General features: G+C 44.5%; 1 protein-coding gene across 1 annotated transcript in view; it reads left to right on the forward strand.

Annotated features, from left to right (window-relative positions):
* The window catches only part of rnf213b (ring finger protein 213b), a 106,278-nt gene that overhangs the window by 86,598 nt on the left and 6,496 nt on the right, over window positions 1-13,184 (forward strand). The window contains exons 42-57 of the mRNA XM_084162822.1: window positions 4,732-4,843; window positions 7,029-7,239; window positions 7,504-7,709; window positions 7,987-8,109; window positions 8,348-8,458; window positions 8,696-8,938; window positions 9,104-9,188; window positions 9,292-9,326; window positions 9,412-9,512; window positions 9,608-9,758; window positions 9,961-10,126; window positions 10,335-10,429; window positions 10,611-10,868; window positions 12,314-12,446; window positions 12,556-12,639; window positions 12,792-12,972. Coding sequence (XP_084018948.1) covers window positions 4,732-4,843; window positions 7,029-7,239; window positions 7,504-7,709; window positions 7,987-8,109; window positions 8,348-8,458; window positions 8,696-8,938; window positions 9,104-9,188; window positions 9,292-9,326; window positions 9,412-9,512; window positions 9,608-9,758; window positions 9,961-10,126; window positions 10,335-10,429; window positions 10,611-10,868; window positions 12,314-12,446; window positions 12,556-12,639; window positions 12,792-12,972 — 2,295 coding nt within the window. The remainder of the gene's footprint in view (window positions 1-4,731; window positions 4,844-7,028; window positions 7,240-7,503; window positions 7,710-7,986; window positions 8,110-8,347; window positions 8,459-8,695; window positions 8,939-9,103; window positions 9,189-9,291; window positions 9,327-9,411; window positions 9,513-9,607; window positions 9,759-9,960; window positions 10,127-10,334; window positions 10,430-10,610; window positions 10,869-12,313; window positions 12,447-12,555; window positions 12,640-12,791; window positions 12,973-13,184) is intronic.

The following is a 13,184-nucleotide window of genomic DNA, read 5'->3' on the forward strand; positions in this document are numbered from 1 at the left end:
TAACTACATTACCCATAATGCTCATTGACTGAACATTCCAAATTACCATGGCAATTATGCATCACAGTAGTAACTAGAAAATGACTTTTCCTGAACTAGATGTGTGTGCTTGCTAGTTTTTAAGTATTTATGGTTGTGAAATAGTTGTAGCAGTGGTAGTCATGGCAGTGGTAATGGTAGTAGTAGTATTGTTAATAATAGAGTTTTCATAGGCTATGGGTTAGTTATAGTGACATATTGTATTTTGAGGTGGTTTGTAGGTGTGGAGTTATTATAGTGGGTTATAGTGGGATAGTATAGTAGGCTAGAGTGAGTACCGTAGCATCATAAGCCATATAATGTTAGCTCTCAAATATTTTAGTTTGAACATTCTGAAAGTGTTGTGGCAGTGATTTTAGTTTATAATGTTAAAGCCTGCACTCCACCATTGAAATGAATGGGGATACAAAAAGCTTTATAGTTTATGAAATATGAATGGTAGTGTCACACTCTGGTTCTAGGACTTTTTGTGTTTAGTCAGGGTGTGTAGATTTCCGTGTGTTGTGTACTGTGGGTAGTGTCTAGGTGTTCGCGTTCTATGTTTGGTCAGTGACTCCCAATCGGAGGTAACAAGTGTCAGCTGTCGGCTCGTTATCTCTGATTGGGAGCCATATTTAAATGTCTGTATTCACCTTGTGGTTGTGGGTTTTTGTTCTTTATTCAGTCGGTGTAACTGAGGACGTCACGGATCGTGTTTTTGTTTTGTCGTGTGTTTCAAAATTAAAATCATCATGTTCACTCCCAACGCTGCACTTTGGTCATACTTCATTGGCGATCGTGACAGAAAAACCCACCACAACGAGACCAAGCAGCAGTTGGAATACGAGTGGTGGAGCCAGAAGAGCGAAGGTTGGGAGAGGACTATGGAGGCCTGGTCCACCGAGAGGAGAGACCCCCAGAAAATTTTTAGGGGGGGGCTCACGACGTCGGGGCAGAAGGTGTACGGCCCGGAGGAGTGCAAGAGGTTGGCAGATATGGCCGCCAGTTTAAGGGGGCCACTGGTTACGAAGGGGATGGAAAGTGTGGAGGCACGGCGAGAGGTACTGGGGGGTGTTTCCAGTCCGGTCCGGCCCGTTCCTGATCCCCGTGTAGGGCCAGGGGTGTGTGTCCCCAGTGCGGTTCTGTCTGTTCCTGCTCAACGCACCAAGCCTACGGGGTGCGTCGCCAGCCCAGCTCGGCCTGTTCCTGCGCCCCGCACCAAGTCTGTGGTGCGTTTCGCCAGCCCAGCCCGGCCTGTCTCTGCTCAACGCACCGAGCCTACAGGGTGCGTCGTCAGCCCTGTCCAGCCAGAGCCGTCCGCCAGACAGGATCAGCCAGAGCCTTCCGCCAGCCATGAGCAGCCAGATCCTTCCGCCAGCCATGAGCAGCCAGATCCGTCAGCCAGCCATGAGCAGCCAGATCCGTCAGCCATCCAGGAGCAGCCAGATCCGTCAGCCAGCCATGAGCAGCCAGATCCGTCAGCCAGCCATGAGCCGTCCAGCCAGGATCCGCCAGAGCCGTCCAGCCAGGATCCGCCAGAGCCGTCCAGCCAGGATCCGCCAGAGCCGTCCAGCCAGGATCCGCCAGAGCCGTCCAGCCGGGATCCGCCAGAGCCTTCCAGCCGGGATCCGCCAGAGCCTTCCAGCCAGGATCCGCCAGAGCCGTCCAGCCGGGATCCGCCAGAGCCGTCCAGCCGGGATCCGCCAGAGCCGTCCAGCCGGGATCCGCCAGAGCCGTCCAGCCGGGATCCGCCAGAGCCGTCCAGCCGGGATCCGCCAGAGCCGTCCAGCCAGGATCCACGCACCAAGCCAGGGGCGCGTGTCGTCAGTCCGGTTCCGGCCAGCGGGGCTAGACAGGACCAGGGGTACTTTGGGGGGTTGGAGAGGAAGTGGGGAGCAAGCCCGGAGCCGGAGCCGCCGCCGAGGAGGAATGCCCACCCAGCCCTCCCCTGTTTGCTTGTATTTAGGCGCGGTCGCAGTCCGCGCCTTTAGGGGGGGGTACTGTCACACTCTGGTTCTAGGACTTTTTGTGTTTAGTCAGGGTGTGTAGATTTCCGTGTGTTGTGTACTGTGGGTAGTGTCTAGGTGTTCGCGTTCTATGTTTGGTCAGTGACTCCCAATCGGAGGTAACAAGTGTCAGCTGTCGGCTCGTTATCTCTGATTGGGAGCCATATTTAAATGTCTGTGTTCACCTTGTGGTTGTGGGTTTTTGTTCTTTATTCAGTCGGTGTAACTGAGGACGTCACGGATCGTGTTTTTGTTTTGTCGTGTGTTTCAAAATTAAAATCATCATGTTCACTCCCAACGCTGCGCTTTGGTCATACTTCATTGGCGATCGTGACAGGTAGCAAAAAGCTGTGTTGAAGAAATCTAAGTTGAGTCAACAGTTGAAACGCTTCAAGAGCAGTGGCGAATCAAAATGTTGCCTTTGAAGTCTATGGAACTTTTATGCATATTTAAAACAGTTATAGTTCAAAAAGTACAAACAGCATCAACAATCTTTTGACGAGCAATTGAAAAAGTGCCTTGCAAAAGTATTCATCCCCCTTGGCGTTTTTCCTATTTTAATGCAACCTGTCATTTAAATTGATTTTTATTTGGATTTCATGTAATGGACATACACAAAATAGTCCAAATTGGTGAAGTGAAATGAAAAAAATAACTTGTTTAAAAAATTTAAAAATATATATATAACGGAAAAGTGGTGCGTGCATATGTATTCACCCCCTTTGCTATGAAGCCCCTAAATAAGATCTGGTGCAACCAATTACCTTCAGAAGTCACATAATTAGTTGAATAAAGTCCACCTGTGTGCAATCTAAGTGTCACATGATCTCAGTATATATACACCTGTTCTGAAAGGCCCCAGAGTCTGCAACACCACTAAGCAAGGGGCACCACCAAACAAGCGGCACCATGAAGACCAAGGAGCTCTCCAAAAAGGTCAGGGACAAAGTTGTGGAGAAGTACAGATCAGAAGAAAAAAATATCAGAAATTTTGAACATCCCACGGAGCACCATTAAATCCATTACTAAAAAATCGAAAGAATATGGCACCACCACAAACCTGCCAAGAGAGGGCCGCCCACCAAAACTCATGGACCAGGCAAGGAGGGCATTAATCAGAGAGGCAACAAAGAGACCAAAGATAACCCTGAAGGAGCTGCAAAGCTCCACAGTGAAGATTGGAGTATCTGTCCATAGGACTACTTTAAGCCATACACTCCACAGAGCTGGGCTTTACGGAAGAGCGGCCAGAAAAAAAGCCATTGCTTAAAGAAAAAAATAAGCAAACACGTTTGGTGTTCGTCAAAAGGCATGTGAGAGACTCCCCAAACATATGGAAGAAGGTACTCTGGTCAGATGAGACAAAAATTGAGCTATTTGGCCATCAAGGAAAACGCTATGTCTGGTGCAATCCCAACACCTGTCATAACCCCGAGAACACCATCCCCACAGTGAAGCATGGTGGTGGCAGCATCATGCTGTGGGGATGTTTTTCATCGGCAGGGAAACTGGTCAGAATTGAAGGAATGATGGATGGTGCTAAATACAGGGAAATTCTTGAGGGAAACCTGTTTCCATCTTCCAGAGATTTGAGACTGTGACGGAGGTTCACCTTCCAGCAGGACAATGACCCTAAGCATACTGCTAAAGCAACACTCGAGTGGTTTAAGGGGAAACATTTAAATGTCTTGGAATGGCCTAGTCAAAGCCCAGACCTCAATCCAATTGAGAATCTGTGGTATGACTTAAAGATTGCTGTACACCAGCGGAACCCATCCAACTTGAAGGAGCTGGAGCAGTTTTGCCTTGAAGAATGGGCAAAATCCCAGTGGCTAGATGTGCCAAGATTATAGAGACATACCCCAAGAGACTTGCAGCTTTAATTACTGCAAAAGGTGGCACTACAAAGTATTGCCTTTGGGGGGGTGAATAGTTATGCACGCTCAAGTTTTCATTTTTTTGTCTTATTTCTTGTTTGTTTCACCCAAAAAAATATTTTGCATCTTCAAAGTGGTAGGCATGTTGTGTAAATCAAATGATACAACCCCCCCCCCCCCCAAAATCAATTTTAATTCCAGGTTGTAAGGCAACAAAATAGGAAAAATGCCAAGGATGTGAATACTTTCACAAGCCACTGTAAGTTGAGTCAGTCTGTACATGTCAATGTTGGTTTGGTGTTTTGTAGCTTTAACGGTTCAAAAGCAGTGGCAAATCCAAACACTTCCCATTCAAGCCTATGGAGCTTTTATGCACATTTAAAACTGTTATAGTTCAAAAAGTTAAAATGGTATCAAAAAGCTGTATACAAGCAACTTATTCCGGACCAGTCTGCACGTTTTAAATGGCGTTTCTAGCTTAAACAGTTGAAGTCTATTCAAGTCTATAGCCATTGAAATGCATTGGGATTTATGCAAATATGGTTGTAGTGTGAAAAGTATAAGTATTATCAAAATGTTTTTTATGTGTTGGTAGCTTTTACGGTTTTGGCGCTACTGTTGGCAGCGGAAGGCAAATAATAAGAAGTAAGAATAATTTCTAAAGTTGTGCTTGGCTTTCAGCAAGCACACCTAATAAGTATGAAGCATTTCTAAAGTTGTTATTGGCTTTCAGCAAGCACATCTAATAAATACTTTGAGCAAATATAATAAAACCAGAATGTCTTTAGGTGAGGAGCCATTTCCTCACATTGTCATTGTATTTGTCTCAGTTTTGAGCAGGTGAAAGGTCACATCCAGAACTACTTACAGAGCCTAGAGAAGAACATCTTGGAGAGGGAGGATCACACTGAGCTCTACCTGCTCTTTGTCAACTGCTTCCAGGTTACACAGACTTCTACACTATTACTTTACACATGAATGACATTTACATTTTAGTCATTTGGCAGATGCTCTTATCCAGAGCGACTTACAGTTAGTGCATTCATCTTAAAGGCCCAGTGCAGTCAAAAATCTGTTTTTCCTGTGTTTTGTGTCATATTGTACAACAGCTGATTAAACTAACACTGTAAAAGTGTGATTATTTTTTTATCAGGTGTTACAGTGGGGAAAAAAAGTATTTAGTCAGCCACCAATTGTGCAAGTTCTCCCACTTAAAAAGATGAGAGAGGCCTGTAATTTTCATCATAGGTACACGTCAACTATGACAGACAAAATGAGGAAAAAAAATCCAGAAAATCACATTGTAGGATTTTTAATGAATTTATTTGCAAATTATGGTGGAAAATAAGTATTTGGTCACCTACAAACAAGCAAGATTTCTGGCTCTCACAGACCTGTAACTTCTTCTTTAAGAGGCTCCTCTGTCCTCCACTTGTTACCTGTATTAATGGCACCTGTTTGAACTTGTTATCAGTATAAAAGACACCTGTCCACAACCTCAAACAGTCACACTCCAAACTCCACTATGGCCAAGACCAAAGAGCTGTCAAAGGACACCAGAAACAAAATTGTAGACCTGCACCAGGCTGGGAAGACTGAATCTGCAATAGGTAAGCAGCTTGGTTTGAAGAAATCAACTGTGGGAGCAATTATTAGGAAATGGAAGACATACAAGACCACTGATAATCTCCCTCAATCTGGGGCTCCACGCAAGATCTCACCCCGTGGGGTCAAAATGATCACAAGAACGGTGAGCAAAAATCCCAGAACCACACGGGGGGACCTAGTGAATGACCTGCAGAGAGCTGGGACCAAAGTAACAAAGCCTACCATCAGTAACACACTACGCCGCTAGGGACTCAAATCCTGCAGTGCCAGACGTGTCCCCCTGCTGAAGCCAGTACATGTCCAGGCCCGTCTGAAGTTTGCTAGAGTGCATTTGGATGATCCAGAAGAGGATTGGGAGAATGTCATATGGTCAGATGAAACCAAAATATAACTTTTGGTAAAAACTCAACTCGTCGTGTTTTGAGGACAAAGAATGCTGAGTTGCATCCAAAGAACACCATACCTCATGTGAAGCATGGGGGTGGAAACATCATGCTTTGGGGCTGTTTTTCTGCAAAGGGACCAGGACGACTGATCCGTGTAAAGGAAAGAATGAATGGGGCCATGTATCGTGAGATTTTGAGTGAAAACCTCCTTCCATCAGCAAGGGCATTGAAGATGAAACGTGGCTGGGTCTTTCAGCATGACAATGATCCCAAACACACCGCCCGGGCAACGAAGGAGTGGCTTCGTAAGAAGCATTTCAAGGTTCTGGAGTGGCCTAGCCAGTCTCCAGATCTCAACCCCATAGAAAATCTTTGGAGGGAGTTGAAAGTCTGTGTTGCCCAGCGACAGCCCCAAAACATCACTGCTCTAGAGGAGATCTGCATGGAGGAATGGGCCAAAATACCAGCAACAGTGTGTGAAAACCTTGTGAAGACTTACAGAAAACGTTTGACCTGTGTCATTGCCAACAAAGGGTATATAACAAAGTATTGAGAAACTTTTGTTATTGACCAAATACTTATTTTCCACCATAATTTGCAAATAAATTCATTAAAAATCCTACAATGTGATTTTCTGGATTTTTTTCCCTCATTTTGTCTGTCATAGTTGACGTGTACCTATGATGAAAATTACAGGCCTCTCTCATATTTTTAAGTGGGAGAACATGCACAATTGGTGGCTGACTAAATACTTTTTTTGCCCACTGTATTTCCGCATAGTTTCTGGTTGAAAATGCAAAATACTCAGGATCTTCTAATCACCCGCTTTGGTGCCCTTTCCCGCCCTACTCCCAGACAACTCCCAGACAGTCCTAGCCAAATTCTTGCTTGAGAAAGATTTATTTGGCTAATAAGCTATTATTGTTTATTTTTTACAATTTTAATGGAAAACTATTACAGGTACTGAATTGTTACCCAGAAATTATTTGATATTGAGATTTAAATGGATGCATTGGGCTGCATCAGCAAAGGCAGTGCTATTAATAAAAGAGTGTTATTTGTTTATTTTATTTGATTGTTTTATTTTTTGGGGGGGTGGTTGATTGATTGATTGACTGTTTCTTGTGTGTCAGGACTCCCTGCAGTGTTCCGGAGGTTTAGTGGTGGAGGAGGGGAGAGCGCAGCAGAGGAGACTGCAGGAGGACACACGGTTCCTGGGCAGGCTTGCCAGGAAGCAGACCCCTGGGAGACTGGAGGACCCAGCTGAGTTCCTGCTGAGCCTGGCTCGTCTGAGGCTCTGCCTGGGCACCGCTGCCCACCTGCTACAGAAGGCTGTGGCCCAGGGTGAGTTATATAGCAAACTGGGGATTTACTGTCACTTAAATTGGGGATTGAGCCTTTTATCGTCATTAACATAGCCTAGACTGTAGTACCTTTGTTCAACTGGAAGCATTGTGAATATTCTATGAGGTTACTTCATTGTTTTTTGTCTCTTTTTCTTCTTATTTTTGAAAACATATTTTTATAGATTTTTTCGCATTGCATTTTGTTATGCTCCCTCTGTTACATAGTTTACATTCTGTTATTAAATATGAACTACATTTACAGATACTGCTGGTGGGGCAGGGGGGGATGTGGAGGCTCAGTACCTGTCTCAGGTGAAGGCAGTGTGTGAGTACGGAGGTAACGACTGGTACAGAGTGTTCCTGTTGAGAGCGGTCAATAGGCAGGCGGGGATAGACTGTGTCCTGGCCCTGATGCACAGATCCTCATCCTGGGGATGGGCCTTCCCTTCAGAGGTCCTCCGACTCCAGGTACAACCAGACTGGATATTATATTATTTCTAGTTACTTACAGTGAAATTGTTTGCTATTCCATCTAGTTGAGTAAACCTATTATGATCTCCTCTTGCATTAACCATGGTGACACACATCAGCGGGCAAACATAACAATAATGAGGTACCTGCAAGATGCAAGGTCGATCTTGATCATCCTATCAAATGAAATGAATAATGAATACTTGTTGGCCAAATGCTGGATACACTTTATAGGCCCTTTACCTATCCTATTTTCACATGGTGTTTTTCTCAGAGGCTGATTCCAGCAGAGGTGGACCGGTTCCTGTGCTGTGGTCCGTTGTACCAGGCCCTGAGGGACGGGGTGGCTCAGGCCCTGCTTGAGGCTCATACTGACCCCCTCCGGACAACGCTGCAGGTCAGAGTCCTTTCCACACATCCCTGGAACATAGAGATGCAGTAGTTTATCATAGTGTTCTAAAAATAGTGATCTAATAGTGTTACCTACTTTAGATTGTATGTCTATTTGATAAGAGCATCTGCTAAACGACTAAAATGTCAATGTAAATGTTCTATTTAATTATGTGCTCTGGTGCATTCAATAATTCAAGATAATCATTGACTGACTGTGTTCTGTCTCTGTGTTTCTTCTGTAGAATCTGAGCTGCTCCAAAGCTTCAGCCCAAGTTCTCCTGGTCCTGGCCTCGTTCAGACAGGTCACCTGTCGCTTCGCATCACCTGATTCCAAAATTCACCCCACTCCACAGGTGACCATTCTCAATTTATAGTAAACTCTGTGCGGGTTTCCTGGACACAGATTAAGCCTAGTCCTTGACTAAAAAGCATTCTAAATGGATATTCTCCATCGAACTCGCTTATTAGTCCAGGACCAAGGTCAATCTGTGTCTGGGAAACTGCCCCTTATTGTTATAAACTCATGTGGTATGAAATAGAATTCCCCCCTGCCTTCTGAAAGAAATTGTAACATGATTCTCTCATTACAGGAGACAAGGAAACTGGATGACTTCCTGAAGCACAGCCTATCAGGTGAATTCAGAAAGCTCTGCACAGCGCTGTTATCCAATCAGATAGGTGGACCAGACTCTCCTCTCCAGATCACCCAGACTGTTCCAGCTCAACGGCGCCTCCTGCTGGAGCTCCTGGTCCATGCATGCGCTGTGCTCCTCAGTGGGACTACACTGCTGGCTCCACTCCACCAGATAGCCTCCCAGCCTCACAATATGACGGTGAGGCACTCTTTTTCTCTGATACCCTGAATAACAAATGAACCCCTAGCCCCTACCCCCTTGGCACTTGTGACTAAGGTGTAAGGGCTATCTCCACAAGTGGGGTAGGGGCTGGGGTAGATACTGTAATAAGATCATTGAGACTGATAACCAGTTGTCCCACAGGGCTCCTATTTGCCCACCATGCCAGATGATCACACTAGTGAGGCTCGCCAGTGGATGACTAAAGAGGGCAACATCAAGTGGTACTGTAAGTATTTGCTGGCAAATGTATTCTCGTGGTATTGCTTTTGACATCATCATTGCTTGTTGATATGCAGTAGTACTTAATCATTTGACTATTTTGATTGCAGTTTGTGCCAACGGTCATGCGTGTTCTGTTGGAGAGGTGAGGGATCCTTTCTTGTTTCTTTTGTATCTCATTTAGCATTTTATTCCTATAGATTTGACACTGTTCTTCTTCTTTATCTTAGTGCGGGAAACCAGTGGCAATATCCAAATGCCCTGACTGCGGTGTTCCAATTGGTGGTCAAGGTCATAACCCAGTTGCTGGATTTACTCCTGCTCAGCAAAGGTCCTTTGCTTAACCGTCTCTCCCAATATACAACTGAGAAATCTAGTTAATGAGTTAATGCCACATTGACCTTTGATCTCTGTGTGTGAATTTAGTGTGGGGGATCAGACCAGGACGGGGCACGTTTTGGGAGAGGTTTATCGTAGGTCTGAGGCCCCAGAGAGACAGATGTCAACAGCCCAGTCCTGCATCCTTCGACTGCTCAACCATCTGGCCATGCTGCAAGGGACCATAAAAAACTACCAGGTAAGGCCTGACCAATATCTCAAGCTAACATCAAGTAGTTGGATTAGGCATCACAAGAAACCTGTGCTCGGAAGTACAATGATCACTTCTGGACAATATCTCAAGGAATTATCAACTGTTGAAATGGGCAACACATGAAGCCATTATGTTGGTTAATTTAACTGTGTGATGATAAAAATAATGTTTCTTTGTGTCTGTGCAGGCAGTCAGTCAGATGATACACCCTGGTGTCCAAGATGTCCGGGGGTTCCTGTGGAGCCACCTTGAGAAGGACATGGAGGTGCTGGGTCGGACACTGGATCAGAACATGGACAACACGGCTGTTATAGTTCATCTGGTCCTCCACGCCTGTCTGGAGTTCACTGCAGGTGATTACACTTGTCTTCCATTTTGTTTTTACAAATAGTTTTTTACAAATAGTTTTACAAATGTTATATAAAAAATATAAATAAAAAGTTCCTCACAATTCTTACAAAGAAATGTCTAAAATATTGCCATGTAATGGTTGCACCTCATAGTATTTATAGAGTTTGTGACTTCAGCTTATCACACCTTGTCCTTGCATTGCTGAACCAGGTTCTCGCCACACAAGACCAGACCTGTCCTCTCGACGTGGACGGGAACAGTGGGAGAAACTGGTCTGTGATGCAGTTATCAACCCAATAATCCAGGTATGGTCAAGCTGTGATTAGTTTAGGTTTTTGGTAACACTTTATTTTAAGGTTTGAAGGGCACCTACATAAGGACTAACACAGTCATACAGTATGCCTGGTGAAGGACTATACTGATTTGGGACACTAAACTACATCCAATTTTTTATTGTACCTATTAACCCACCCATTTGATCTCCAGCATCTAAGGAGGAAACTGGCTGAAGCTCAGGACAGTATCAGTGCAGATAAAAGGCTGGGTGGAAGCCCCCTGATGAGATTACTCTATGCGGACCCCCGACCCATTCTGCCCCTGCTGCCCTCTCCCTCAGACTGCCCCACACACCACTCCTCCTTCTGGAGCCTGTCTGAATCCCTCACCGTGGAGCACTTCTCTCAGAGAGTGGACCAGGAGCAGGGACACAACACCGTACCGCTCCTCAAACTCTTCCTTAAGAAGGTAACTGGAAGTGAAACTGCTCAAGAATGGGATTCAACAGAAGAAATTCACACACATTGCTTTACTTGATAGCAAAGTTTCACTCCATTCCATTATATTGCCCTTCATGTGACATGATGTTGTCCACATTACTACCTGTTTATAGATAATGGAGTATGTTATGGGAGAGTTTCCATACTTGTCAGTGTGCTTAAAGACATGTTTGTCTGTGTATGTACACTACCGTTCAAAAGTTTGGGGTCACTTAGACATGTCCTTGTTTTCGAAAGAAAAGCAATTTTTTGACAATTAAAATAACATCAAATTCATCAGAAATACAGTGTAGACATTGTTAATGTTGTAATGGCTATTGTAGCTGGAAACGGCTGATTTTTAATGGAATATCTACATAGGCGTACAGAGGCCCATTATCAGCAACCATCAGTCCTGTGTTCCAATGGCACGTTGTGTTTGCTAATCCAAGTTTATCATTTTAAAAGGCTGATTGAGCATTAGAAAACCCTTTTGCAATTTTGCAGACGCCTCACAGGTTGGCAGTGAAGAGGCAACTCCGGGATGCTGACCTAGGCAGAGTTGCAAAGAAAAAGTCCAATGTCTATGTTCTTTTGCCCATCTTAATATTTTATTTTTATTGGCCAGTCTGAGATATGGCTTTTTCCTTACAACTCTGGCTAAGTCAGCATCCCAGAGTCGCCTCCTCACTGTTGACGTTGAGACTGGTGTTTTGCGGGTACTATTTAATGAAGCTGCCAGTTGAGAACCTGTGAGGCGTCTGTTTCTCAAACTAGACACTCTAATGTATTTGTCCTCTTGAAAAGTTGTGCACCGGGGCCTCCCACTCCTCTTTCTATTCTGGTTAGAGCCAGTTTGCGCTGTTCTGTGAAGGGAGTAGTACACAGCGTTGTACGAGATCTTCAGTTTCTTGGCAATTTCTCGCATGGAATAGCCTTCATTTCTCAGAACAAGAATAGACTGACGAGTTTCAGAAGAAAGTTATTTGTTTCTGGCCATTTTGAGCCTGTAATCGAACCCACAATTGCTGATGCTCCAGATACTCAACTAGTCTCAAGAAGGGCAGTTTTATTGCTTCTTTAATCAGCACAACAGTTTTCAGCTGTGCTAACATAATTGCAAAAGGGTTTTCTAATGATCAATTAGCCTTTTAAAATGATAAACTTGGATTAGCAAACACAACTTGCCATTGGAACACAGGACTGATGGTTGCTGATAATGGGCCTCTGTACGCCTATGTAGATATTCCATTAAAAATCAGCCGTTTCCAGCTACAATAGCCATTTACAACATTAACAATGTCTACACTGTATTTCTGATCAATTTGATGTTATTTTAATGGACAAAAAAATTGCTTTTCTTTCGAAAACAAGGACATTTCTAAGTGACCCCAAACTTTTGAACGGTAGTGTATATGTGTTTGTCCGCTGTAGGTGCAGTGTGTGAGACAACTCCATCATCTACCAGAGCTGGCTGCCTTACAGGCTGACTTGTCCAGAATGTTTCCCCTGACAGCTGAGATGACCAGTCAGACCATTGCCCAGGTGTTGCAGCACATACAAACAGGTATGTGGGAGTTATTATTCAGGTTGATCAATCAATCAACCAATCGATCGATCACTCAATCAATCCAATTGGTCAATGGTTTGACTGTCGCTAAACTATACCACTGTAGGGTACCAGAAGAAAGTGCTGCTTGGGAGAATGAAGGTCTTCATGAAGGTGTGGAACTGCCTTAGGATGGACGTGGCCAACAATGGTATGTACAAAAAGCACATTTATTCCCCACTATATACTAACCACTGTTTTGTGTCCATTTGGACAGTGTATGGGGAATGTTGTCGGATAAAATAGTCCTTTCTGTATCTAACTCTGTGTGTACTGTGTGTGTATCGCATGTGTTTTGAGCAGCAGACTTAGGTGTGACACCACAGCTTTGTGAGAAGGAGCTGACCATGGAGAGCTCTGGGGAGTTCCTGTCACTCAGTCGTCACGGTCCAGGGTCCTGCCTCCAGATTCTGGTCCAATTCCTGTCAGAGACTCACAACAGCCTGGTCAGAGAGGTTAGGAGACTCAGTCACCATGACAACAGGTTAGTCACACCCACCAAACCTCTACTTTTGATTATTTGATTGGCTAAAATATGGACCTTGACATTTTGATAGGCTTCGAAAACTCTGCATTCAAAAAACATCTCACACTGAGTAGGAGTGCTGATCTAGGATCAGTTTCCCCATTTAAATCATAATGAATAACATCAGCATTCCTACTCTGAGGCACTTTATGAATATTGGCACTGGTTCC

Source organism: Coregonus lavaretus (genome assembly GCF_964263955.1).
Source record: "Coregonus lavaretus genome assembly, chromosome: 1".
Lineage (NCBI taxonomy): Eukaryota > Metazoa > Chordata > Actinopteri > Salmoniformes > Salmonidae > Coregonus > Coregonus lavaretus.